The following is a 12450-nucleotide window of genomic DNA, read 5'->3' on the forward strand; positions in this document are numbered from 1 at the left end:
TTCACAGAATTTTAGTGCATTTTACTGCATTTTACTGCTTTTTAAACAAACTTACCGTTTTTCCTTTATCCCCTAACTTAACAGAATGAGAAGTACTCACCGCGTATCTGAAATGGCTGCTTGTAGAATCGCGAGGCAGGCGGCTCCTCCGGTGCCCTTCATACCAAAAAGGGGAGGCTGGAGGTCAGCTTCAGCGAGGCAGAAAGTAAACCTAAACAAATGCCTTTGCCAAAATAAGATTTTATTTTGAAAGTCACTTGCAGGACAGTAAGGAAGGAGACCTAGGCCTCAGCGGATGTAAAGTCTGACGCGCGTTCCGTGCAACCCCCACGGTCTCGGTCAGGCCAACAAGTTGCCGTCTTTGGTGATCCTGGGTTCAGCTTCCTGGAGAAGAGATCTTTTCCCATAAGCCACCTTCGTTCTTTCTGTAGAGCAGGGCCTGGTTTCCAGGGAACAGTGCGCTGGTGGGAGACGGGTGTTTTTTTAAAAACATCAAGGTAGACCTAATATGTTCCACAAAGTGGGGTGGCTCGGCCAGAGGCGAAGTGGAAAGGTTCTGGAAAAACAAGGTTCTGGGTATGAGACGGCAACAAGCGGGCTCTGTCACCTCCCCTGATAGAGCTGTCAAAGTAGCTCCGTGTTCTTAAACATGGATCCTCGTGTTCAGATCGCCCGGCGCATCCCCACTATAAAACTACCCAAGACGCCAGGGGTCCTACATTAATGAGAAAAAAGCAGTTGGTTGCCACCTTCCGGCCCCACAGATGCCTCGCCGGAACCTGACTCGCTGATCTAGAAGTTACACAGGCTCTGCCGATGTCGTCCTCAAACTCACTACTACCCACCAAAAGAAAGCGTCTCCGCCCTAAACACTTTTTTCCTTACAGATGAAGAAACCAGGGTGCAGAGATTTCAGATGTACCCGTCCTGTAAATTCTCACCTCTAGTATTTGCTTATCATCCTGCTGCAGCCAGAAATCCACGTGTGGAAACGGCATCCAGGAGTACGGTCCTATGCGCAGTTGTTCTGTCTTCGCGTCGTAAATACTAATCATCTAAGAAAGAACATTTCAAAGACAGAGTGTAAGGGGCGTTCCCAGCTTCTCAGACCCCACCAGGAACGCCAGTCCCAGTGTAGTCCCACAGTCACGCGTTTACCTGGATGACACCCTTCTCGAAAACGTCTCCTCTAATAACAAAAGCCGCTACTGCACTGAGTAACAGGAGGTATTTCCTTCAGTCCCGACAAGTCTTCTGGGAAGCTAGCATTTTCCCCCTTCTGGGTGAAAACCTGAGGCTCAGAGGGACAGGCACTGGGCGGGCTTCCAGGAAGCCGAGCCGGGCCGCAGACCTGGTGGAGCCTGACTGAAGTCCACGGTCGCTGGACTCAGCGCTGCAGGAAACGCTGCCTCGCTGTTTGGGCCCCGACAGCTACTTACTGGCAACGTGAAAGCGCAGAGCACGGGCCGCCCGATCAAAAGGGGAAACCAACTGGTAAAAATGCTCATTTACCGAACCATCAATTCCCTGAATTCCCAAATCTGCCAGTGGCAGTTTCTAACCAGCAGTGGGGGGGTTGGGCTCCTTAGACTGCGCGGAGTCCAGGCGACCGTGCCGCTGGAGAAAGCGCACAAGGAATGTTCCACCTGTGTCCCCCTGTGAACTGCTTGGCGAAAACCTGTCTTGGCTCCGTCCTTCACTCTGAAGCCAAACATTTTCTGGTGAAAGTGTCGACAGCTCACCAGTGCACACACCTTCGGGGGGCTGTCAGTGCGCTGTCTGGTCTTGCTCACCAGAGAAGGGGTGAAGGACCCTTTAGGCATTTTTACACAGCCTGTAAGTCTTAGGTTTTTATTTTTCTAACTTTCAAAATTAAGGTGTTAGTATTAAAAGCATCTCCGTAGATCAGACTTGTGAAAAGTGATCATTCTTTCGGATTATCCATTTGGTCTAGAGGAGTGTGTGCTGCCGGGGTGCAGGGAGACCCCTCTTCTCCCCCCTGCCTGGCTGTCCTTTCCTCGGGACACATGTATAGGTGAAGGTTGCACAAAGTAAAGTGGGTCCGTTCTCTTTGCACTGGACGGCGGGGGCACACGTAACGTTACCCCTCAACGCCTTCAAGGCAGAGAACTGGGGTCTTGAGCTGACCGCCTAAATCCTTCATTCTTCTTCTGTGCTGCATGTGGGAGGGAGGTGAACCCTGATCATTTTATAGCTTTAAAGAAACTGCTGTAAACTGTTCACTTCTAAGGTCTATAAAACTTGAGGCTTTGGACTGCAGTGCCATTTTTTCCCCCCTGAACCCCTTAACACAAAGATGATTTCAAACTCACTGGTCCTCCTGTTAAAGCTCGGGCAGCACGAAGCTCCTCCTCTGGACCCCGATCTGGGAAGGATGCTCTGTAAATCTCTGCAGTCTTAATGTTGACAGCTGTGGGGGACAAGAGACACAAATGGCAAGTTTGCAAGGTCTTATATTTCTCCCACACGTAACAGAACTTGGTAAGTCTCCCGGAGACAGGGGAGAGTCGTCATCTTCCGCTTCCACTGTGAAGAGTCCGTAGCTTCCCCCTTCGCGGAGAGGGACCCGCAGCTGTTCAGCCGAGCCCGTGGCGCAGAGAGCTGGGGCCTGGGCCGGACTAGGTGCGGCTCCCCTGCGCCCACGGGCGGCCTGCCATCCCTCCGGACAGACACGGGGCAAACCTCCCTGCTCGGCCCTGTGACCACACGGATCTGAGCGGCTGGGGGCAGAATGGGGCCTGGGGTAGTGGCCAAATCTGGGGGTTTTGTTTAAATTTTATTTCAGACACACAGTTCTAAGGAATGAAATAATGAACAGCTGTGCGCACAGCTCGGTAAACTCCCACAGATGCGGCCTCGGCAAACATAGCCAGCCTCACCCTTCTCTCCACCTCAGGGGGCCTAAGGGCTGTCGCGGGAGAGGGTTCTGGGTTTTCCTGAGCCGGAAGAGCGTTTCACTTTCCTTAGGAGGAATACTGTTCTCAAGCAGACCTGACTAGGTTGCCGATGTGAACTGAGACGCAGATGCGCTCCCAGCCCGGAGCCCCGGCTGGCGGAGAGCCCGGCTGGCCCGGCGAGAGCGGCGTGGCCCCGGCTGCTTGAAGCCCTGTTACTAGTGCCACTGGCTCCGCTTTCTACCCGCCCCCATGTGTGTCCTTCGTGGTCTCAGGCTGCGGACATTCTCTGATTCGTAGACAGAGGTCAGAGAAGGCGCGCTCCTTGCCCGGGGGCCCGCCGAGCAGCCAGGACAGGAACGCACACTAAGTGCCCACAGCGGGCTCACAACGTGGTCCAGCCTCGGACCGGAGCCCAGCCTGTCCGCACGGGGCTGGGCTCTGACCCTCAAAGAAACGCGCTACTCACCGATGCCATAAATTATTGGAAAGTGGTTTTCATTTTCTTCCCGGTCATTTAATTCTAACAAGAAAAAAAAAAGTTCTTTTTAAGATCTGATTTCTAAGAAATAACAATCGCTGTCATGTTCTATAATTAAAGCCAAAAAGGAGGCCACACTGCAAAAGGAGGAAACAAATCAGAATACAAAAGGGACTGGTTTCCTGTGTTCCTGCCAAGTCCCCGGACAGTGGGGGTGATCGTCCACAAAGCGTCCTGTCCCAAGTTAGAGCCTCTAGGTCTGCCACGTGTGGCGGCTGCTCCCTCCTTCCCAGGAGCCGAGGAAACCTCTGACCAGCCCCAGGAAGGAGAGAGGAGCTGCACTGAAGGTGGGGGACAGGGTGTCCACAGAGGCGGCACGGGGCAGGGGCGGGACGTGGCCATAGGCAATGCCAGTGGGACCGGTGTCAGCCAAGCGCTGCCAGACCGTCTCCCGTGACGGAGGTGCTCATGCGAGGTCTTGCTTTAAGGGGGGAGGGCGCCAGCCTTGGGGAGGGAGGCAGAACTCACCTGTCACACATAATGTCACTAAGTGAATGTCCTCCTCTTGTCTGTCAAATTCACCTACAATGAGAGTCCTCCGTTAGCAACACACAGGCTGAGCAAGGTGAGAAGGGGCCCGAGGGACAGCAGCCGGCGGAGCCACAAGCTGGCCCGTCCGCAGAGGCCAGATTCCCGCGGACTGATGCCACGGCACCCGGCCTGCCAAGTGACAGGCCTGTTGCTCGCCTCAGGCCCAGAGGAACCTGACCGGGGCCACCCCTGTTCTCTCCCTGCTGAGGGCTGGGGTGGGGGCACTGACTCATAAGCTGTTTACTCTTCAGGAACTTTTTTCCTGATCAACAGTCATAAAAAACTTGATCACTGTAAAAAAAAAAAAAAAAAAAATACAGGCAAGTATAAGGAGTATATGGGTTTTTAACGTCCATAATTCCAGCAGTGAAGAGCGTGTGCGTTTCCTCTCATTGGCCTGTGCCCCAAGCCCACAGCGGGCGGGCAGCTGTCTGTCCCCACGGCACACACGTACCTTCCCACGTAATTCTAAGTCTTGCTTGATGGCTCCTTAGTGTCTTTACTAATGGACATTAGACTCCTTCCTAATGTAAAGGTTCTTACCGCCCATCTTTGGGCATAAATCAATCTGTGCATGTTGCAGATGATTTTCTTACTTTCCCAGGTGGGAATGACTGGGTCAAGGGACATGAAACCCTTCTAGGACTTAAGCCACGATGCCAGGTCGCTTCGCCCACGGCTTGTAGCAGCGTCTGCTCCAGGGCGCGAGCGTGCCCGCCCCGCTGCCTCTCACGCTCGCTGCTTCAGCAGGCAGAACAAGGGCATCGTCGGCGTTTCGCGGTTCGGCAGATTAAAATGGACGTTCCTGCCACAGGGCGGTTCTGTCTGTACACGGTCCAGTGCCGACCATTCTGGACCCTGTCGACTGCTGTTGCTCGGGAAATCAGGCCCCCAGCCCATCAGCCCCTGAAAACTGAACTCTGTGCCCCTCGCTTCTGCACGAGTCCCGGCTGAGCCGCGCCCGGTGCTCCAAGCAGGGGGGCCCTCCGAGGTTTTGCACTAACGAGGACTGGATTACGCAAGCAACAGGGGGTGCAGACTTTCACCCGAGTTGGGGAAAAAGCAGTGTACTTACTAAGAAGCTGATGAGTAAGCTTCTGTGACAACTGCCTGTCGTCACTGAAGCCGCCCACGAGGTGCACCTCCAGCCTGGCAAAGAGACGGGACGGTGGTCAGAGGCCCGCTCGCGGCAGCCGCAGGGGCCCCGGGGTGCGTGCGATCTCAGCTCCGTGGCCACGAGGCGTCACTCTAGAGCAGCGCTTCCCTCTGGCCGCGAGGGTGCCGGGGCGCAGGGAGCACACATCTGGGCGGCACTGGGGGGACCAGGTGAGGCTGCCAGGGCTGCACGCGCCTCCGGGGACCCTGCCCGGGGGCCGTGAGGGCCGAGGGGGGCCGCGTCTGCTGGCGAGTGGCACCGCTCTGGGGGCGCAGGACTACCTCGCACGTCCACCCAGTGCGGGGTACTTCCAGAAACCTCTTCCCTGTCTCTGCCTAAGGGCGCGCGGGGCTGGGAAGGGGAGGCAGCGGACACGGGGACAGCAGCGGGCCCCTCACCGCACTACCTCCCGTCCCCCTCACCCAGACGGACCACGTTAGTTCCAGATCCCTCCCACCGAGTTACGAGCAGCGTGCGGGGGGGCGGGGGGGGGCACAGGACGTGCCGGCCCAGCCGGGGTGACACGAATGAAACCCAGGCAGAGCTCCCCTGCCCCGGCTGCCTCCAGCCCTTCCCAGCACCTAAGAGCCCGTGGGGCTTCCCAAAGGGCCCCCTGCCTGAGAACGGGAGCGCCCGGGGGCAGCTCCTGTCCACTCTGTTCGCGGCTACAGCCTGGGCCCCTGGAACAGCTTCTGGCTGGGAAGGAGCCCCCGACAAGCGACCGCCGGAAGAACGATTGAACGAACGAATGAATGAATGAATACAGGGAGACAGCATCTGGGGTCTAACAAAGCGACGTCTGACACGTGATCCTCTAAAAGCACGTGAGTGAAGAGACGGCTGGAGGTTCAAAGTCAGACCTTCCTGACCTGTACCCGTCACCCAGTCGTCCGACCCCAGAACCACCGACGAGGGGCCGATGCTGTGCCAGTTCTGCTCCCCAGGAGAAAGCCGACCCCGTGGCCGTGACCTCCCGCGTGGCTGCCACGGCCAGCCCCTCCACACCATGGTGCACGGTGCCCGACAGCACGAGACAGACGCGTGCGGAGCTCACCTTCCACACTGAGCGTGCTCAGAAAAGGATCTGATGGAGCTCATGATCAAGGGGACCTCCGCTCTGGTGTCGGTTCCATCACAGTGGGTCAAGCAGGTGGCCCCGTTACCTGAAGAAGAGGGTGGAAGGACTCAGGTTATTCCTGATGAGAACCCGGGGCGTGAGCCACACCTAGTCCTGTCCCTTCATGTCGCCTCATCTCTGGGTAGCCTGAAAGAAGAAAGAATAGAAACATCCGTGCTGCCCCGCCAACCCTTCGGCCCCGGGCCACAGGGAGCCACCGTGCAGACTCGAGAGAAGGTGAGAAGGCCGGGCGTCAGACGGGACCCTGGGACGCCCAGGCGCAGGCTCTGACGGCCCCACGTGGGGCGCCGCTTTAAGGACCGGTCTCCTTCGTGCCTCTCGTCCTACCTGTGTGCCTCAGGACCACAATGTGACAAGTGGTGGCATCATCAGAACCCAGAATGGAGATGGAGCCTGTTTGAAAAAGAAATAGAATAAAATATCCCGTAGCCTTGGGGGGTAACGCCCAATTCACTGCTTCCTAACCTACCATCCTGTGGGGAGGTCACTGCCAGCTCTCTTTGCTGAACATACAGAAGGCCCTGGGGTCCCACTTGTTGAACAGACTGACCTCTGAGAAGTCTGGCTCTTTCCTGTTTAATTAAGAAAAAAAATAACATAGTGATGGAAATTAGTGAGGACTGAGTACCCAGTGAGGTGGCGGGAGACACACGCTCCCAGGGCCCGGTGTGTGTGCGCTGCTGGGCGGGCCGGCTAAGCTACCGGGGCGGCAGTCGCTATCGTGGGGGACAAGGCAAAGGAACAGGCAAGTTCTGTTCTTTGATGCGCCTACAAGACGAGCCTTGACTCAGGACCCAGAGACTCTGCCCAACTCTGCAACTGGGAAGGGAATCGGGGTGTCTGGGCCCCGGCCGGCTCCGCAGCCACAGCCCCTGCCCCTGTGGGAGAGAGGCTAGGACTGTCCCTGTCCCCTGTCTGGTCCTCCCCCTTCGGGCCCCCCGCATTGTGTATGCACACTGAACGCGCACCTCCCCGCGCTGCTCGCCACGGCCAAGTGGCCAGCAAGGCCGGAGGCTCCACAGGCAGATGCTTTGGCGACATAAATGGAAACGACACAAAAGTGTAAAAAAACAAAAAAAATGTAAAAGCTCCAACTATGCCGTTCGTCGGCCCACCCGAGGAGAGGCCGCGATAGGGCCGCTGTCCGAACTCGCTCCCCGGACCAGGAGCGCGAGTCCTCGCGCAGTCCCCGCGCGCGCCTGACGCGATGTACCCTCCGCAAGGGCACCAGAACTGAGGTCTAACAAACATCTTAGGCAGTCAGCCTAAAAAAACATTCAAAATAAGAATAAAACCCCCACCTCAGGGGGTTAAATTCTTTCATGAAAACGGAAACCTTTTCCAGAGACGTCGGATTGGTACCCCACGGTCTATCACTGCCGGCTACGCACACTGCACCCCTCCTTCCCCCTTCCCTTGAGGGTCTCACGGGGCTGCTCGCTGACCTCGTCACACACGAGATGCAGGAATAAATCGACCAACCCACCACGATCAGCTTCATGAGTTACACCGCGTTGTTTTCTTTTCATCAACTTTCATGAATTGGAAGCGAGGCAGCAATATGAATGGCTCCGCGGCAGAACCAACCAGAAGGAGCCCCGGAACCACAGTGTCGGCCGGGCAGGACCGGGATGACTCACTGTTTTTTTTCTTTTTCTTTTTTAAAGACTTTATTTATTTATTTGACAGAGAGAGAGACAGCCAGCGAGAGAGGGAACACAAGCAGGGGGAGTGGGAGAGGAAGAAGCAGGCTCATAGCGGAGGAGCCTGACGTGGGGCTCGATCCCGCAACGCTGGGATCACGCCCTGAGCCGAAGGCAGATGCTTAACCGCTGTGCCACCCAGGCGTCCCGGGATGACTCACTGTTCTGACGCCCAGGGCACCTTCTCACCTTAGAGTAAGACACGGGAGGACGCACTTTTCCTTCCCGTGATCCCTGGAATGCGCGCCTTTCGCTTTATTCTTTCGGGGGCGGGGGAAGGAGGGCGAAGGCAACTTGTGACCCCCACTTTCGCACCCCCAAAAGCAAGGCCATGTGTGTGGGGCCAGGAACTTCAGCCTGCGTCCCCGAGACCGGAAATCACGACGTCCCATTCCCCCCGCCCAGGCTCCTATTTCCCAGACAGGAGCATAAATCAGCAGACGAACCGATGGCACAGGGCAAGAACGCGATGTTTTGTTTCCCACTTGAAGAAAGGAAAAAAGTTTAGCCAAACTTCCCCGCTGTGGAAAAACACCGAGAGCCACTTTACGAACCCCCACCCCTCCTGAAATAAAGGAGCCCCGTCTTCCCGACGTCTGCTAGTCTCTGGACACTCGGATTCACCCCGGAATCCCCTCTCCAGCAGCCCCTTGTTTCCCAACTCCTCTTCCACAACGCCACTCGCCGATGCCAGGGCTCAGCAAACTTTTCTCTGAAAAGGGCCCGAGAGTAACTATTTTGGGCTCTGCTGGGCTGCGGTCTCCTCTTGCGGCCACTAGGCTCTGCTGTGTAGCCTGAGAGCCGCAGAGACAACACGTAAACAAACAGACGGGCGCTGTGGCCCCAGAAGACTATTTATGGGCGACACCGAAATCTGAATTAATTCCATATAATTTCACATGTCACAAAATACTCCTCTTTGGATTTTTTGTACCCCCCCCCCCCATTTAAAAATGTAAAAACCATTCGTGGCTCACGGGCTGTCCACAGACAGCATCTGGCCCCAGGGCTGGAGTTTGCTGACCCCTGTCTTAGCCAATCACTTAGTAGGACCATGTGTCCCTGACCCCTGCTGCTATCGTCTGTCATTTCTTCCTGCAAATTCTCCTCCCCCGGGGAAAAGGGGATGACGCTATCTGCTCCTTAGCCTGTGTGGGGATTAACTGGGTGGCTATCCCCATGCCCGCCTGTTTCCCTGACCCCCTTGGTCCCCCTCGCCATCCACACTACCCTCCCCGATGGCTGCCAGCGTCACTGCTTCTAAATGCTGACTGTTACACCCCTTTTATCCTCGGAAACCCTTTAAGTCCAGCAATTTCACTTGTGGGAATAATTATGGGGGTTATTAAGCTTTAGCTCTGTGAACATAACGCAGAAGATTTAGAAATATCCTGCATGCTTAGAGGCAGGAACTAAGTTAGGCTGCATTCGAATCGCGGAATTCTATGGGACCACGCTCAGCGGGATACTTGGGGGCCTGCCTACTAAGCAAGCACCAGTGGGTGACTAGGGAAGAGCAAAGGCTCGAAGAGAGCACAGCCCCAGGAAATGTTCTGTAGTGCTGACCACCATCTAGACCCGCCCTGCCTCACAGAGTAGCCATTAACCACGAGCACCTGAAACGTGCCCAGTATGACTGAGGAACTGGGTTTTCCATTTTCTTTCACAGTAATGACATGTAAGTAGCCCCACAGAGCAGGGGGGACCCCCATGGGGGTCCAGACAGAGCAGCGCCGCACTCCAGCCAAAGGCACGCCGCCAGGGTCTCCATGTGGGCTTCACCACTCCCAGGACGTGGGACGCTGGGCCACTCACTCCACCTGTCTGTGCCTCCGAGCGCTGGTCTCTAAAGTGGGCCTAGTGAGAGCACCTGCGGGCACGTCCTGCGGGCACGTCCTGCCTCGTCCCTGCGATGGGGGCTGGGCCAGGCCTGGCAGGGACGGGCTCCTAACTGCTGCCACCGCACACGCCAGATGGGTCCGTGAAAAAGACACAGCACCGAACAGTGCAGTTTGCGCTTTCAGAAGCACATCATTCCAATATAAAGAAAAACCTCTGTCAAGGTCAAAAAGTGAAGAGTGGCTGTGGTCTTCTTGTTGACATTTATGTTAGTTCTTACAAAGGGGACTCGCTACTTGTTAGAGAAAAACCCATGAAAGCTTTCGCCTCACCCCACTGCCTATGCATTGAATGACCCACCGAAAGCCCTCGAGCCCCGTGTGCCCCACCTCCCTGGGTCTCTATCTTCCACTCTTCCCTCGCCCCCTTGGCGCCCGGGCACCCGGCACGTGACCAGCCCTCGGGGTGCTCCCCCCCCCCGCCCACGCAGCACAGGTGGACCTGCCCAGCTAGAATGCCCTCTCCTTCCTCCCCGTTCCGCTCTCTCCCCTGCACGCAGCCTGCTTCCCTCAGCCCGATGCAAAACAGGTGAGCACCCCCAGTTTCCTGGAATGCACACTGGCCCCCACGACACAGCAGGCCTTCGAGAGGGCCGGCCACCCCCTATCATAGCCCTCCTGACTACTCACGGCGTGTGCTGCTTCGAACGCTCACCTTTCTAACTTTTTATCACAGAAATTTTCAGAGAGACATAAAAATAGTGTCACCTAAATTCTTTAGGCAGCTGAAGTATCTTCCCCTTCGAGAGTCCTACTCCGACTTCGCTAGTTAACGAGGAACAGCCGAGGCAGCCCGAGGAAAGCGCTTAGCACGGGGCCCTGAGGTCGGCTAAGTTGTGAGTAGGTCGTCTGTTTTCTGGAAACGACGGCTGAGAATCACAGGTGCCCCCTTTTAAAGCCCTGTAACTCCTCATCCTTCAGGTCATTTTCAGGGGTCCTTCTGCTCATTCATGGATATGACAAATATTTTGCCAAGTGCAGATTCATGGCCAGGGGCTGCCCTAGGCTCGGAGGACACAGAGCAACACCACACTCTCTGCTTGGGAAGCTTCTGTTCTGGGGGGCATATCAAGGCAGAAATCAACACAAGTGTAGAGACAAAATAATTTCGAAGTGTGCAACAGTTGGCAGGAAACCCGCCACGACCTTCCGCGAGCCTCGAGGCTAGGTCAAGCTCCTCTGCCTCACGTCTGAGTGAGAAGGGGCTTTGTTCCTCAGTTCGTATCTCCAATCAACTGACGGATTCCCCCTTAACCAGATCTGGAGCACGTGAGAGGTGTGGACCCCTTTCCAAACGGTGTCTGCATTAGCACGGACTAAGGGTTCAGAGATCTATTTGAGGACAAAAGCAGGAAGACGAAACAAAACCTAACCCTTCCATCAGGGCGTGGTCCTCAACGCGGCTCAGCTGGGGGAAAAGCAGGGCCCTTTCTTCTGGCTAAAAATACCCCGGGGCCCTAAACCCCGGGGGGTGGGGAGAAACCCAGGGGAGCGGCCGGGTGCCCCTACCTGGAGTCCCGCCGGGAGGAGCCGCTCCCCGCGGGGCCCAGACCCCCGCGGGTGCCAGCGCGCAGGGGCGCTGCCCCGGTTGGCCTCAACAGGCCAAGCCCGGCTGGGGGTGGAGACCGGCCTGCCCGGGGTCGGGGAGTCCCCGGGCGCCCTCCGGCCGCGGCGCTGTGCGACCTCGGGCAAGTCGCCTAACCTCTCTGGGCCGCCGGCCCCTCCTCCGGGAAAGAGAGGCCTCGGCAGACGCCCTCGAAGGTCCCAGGGAGGGGAAAGACCCACAGACGCCTCGAGCCAAGGCAGACTCGCTGCCGGCGGCCGGGGCTCCCGACGTGCCGCCAGCCGCTCCGCTGCGCCAAGTTTAAACTCTGCCTCCGGGAGCGCGGCTGGAGGCGGTGGGGCGAGGAGGGTCGGGCCCGCCCGGCAGGGCCCCCCGGACCCGCCTCGAAGTACCCCCCACCCGGGCCCCGCTCACCTCCAGACATGGATGGGCTCGCACGAGGTCCCCGGCGGACTGCGGCAGCCGCACTCGCCGCCCCTCGACGAGCAGCGGCATCGCGGAGGCGGCCGCCCCGGCAGGCCCAGGGAGGCGGCGGCCTCCCCAGCCCCGGGCCGCCCGCGGCCCCCGCCCCCGGGCCGCCCCGCCGCGCTCCGCCCCCCCGCGGGCGGCGCCGGGAAATGGAGTCCCACGGGGGGGGGCGGTGCAGCCCGGAGCGGCTGGGGAAATCGGGGGCGGGGCCGCACGGCCCTGTGGGAGATGTAGTCCAAACGCGACGGAGCGGCCCACGGCCAGCCCCCCCCTCCGCAGGGGGCGCCGGGAACTGTAGTCCCGAAAGCGTGGGCGACCAGGGAAGGCGGGGAGCCGGGCTGACCGCAAGGGCGCCTCGGCTCCTGGTGCCCTCGCTGGCTCGGCTCGCGGATCAGCCAGCGTGGCCCGAGTGTGGGCTCTGGGGTCTGACTGCCCCAAGTCAAGATCACGACTCTACTACTTCTCACCGTGACCTTGAGCAGATTATCCGAGTTGGGGAACCTGCTATGCTGCTCCATAGGAATTTTCAGTAAAAC

At 57.8% G+C, this 12450-nt stretch overlaps 1 protein-coding gene across 5 annotated transcripts; it reads right to left on the reverse strand.

The window, feature by feature from the left end:
* Positions 1–220: 220 nt before the first annotated feature.
* Positions 221–12018, reverse strand: NTAN1 (N-terminal asparagine amidase). 5 transcript variants are annotated; one of them, XM_040635299.1, is made up of 10 exons: positions 11861–12018; positions 6751–6853; positions 6609–6674; positions 6198–6306; positions 5063–5136; positions 3925–3978; positions 3385–3438; positions 2334–2431; positions 942–1055; positions 221–461 (listed from the first exon to the last, which is right to left on the reverse strand). In XM_040635299.1, the coding sequence occupies exons 1-10, from the start codon at positions 11939–11941 to the stop codon at positions 282–284; spliced, it is 933 nt and encodes a 310-aa protein (XP_040491233.1). In that variant the 5' UTR covers positions 11942–12018; the 3' UTR covers positions 221–281. The 5 variants fall into 5 exon arrangements, with proteins under 5 accessions (XP_040491233.1, XP_040491232.1, XP_040491234.1 ...); XM_040635298.1 differs by having other exon boundaries at positions 221–556; positions 11861–12017; XM_040635300.1 differs by lacking the exon at positions 6609–6674 and having other exon boundaries at positions 221–556; positions 11861–12017.
* Between the last annotated feature and the right edge of the window lie 432 nt (positions 12019–12450).

The sequence above is a fragment of the Ursus maritimus genome, unplaced genomic scaffold (genome assembly GCF_017311325.1).
Source record: "Ursus maritimus isolate PB19 unplaced genomic scaffold, ASM1731132v1 scaffold_2, whole genome shotgun sequence".
NCBI classification, from domain to species: Eukaryota; Metazoa; Chordata; class Mammalia; order Carnivora; family Ursidae; genus Ursus; species Ursus maritimus.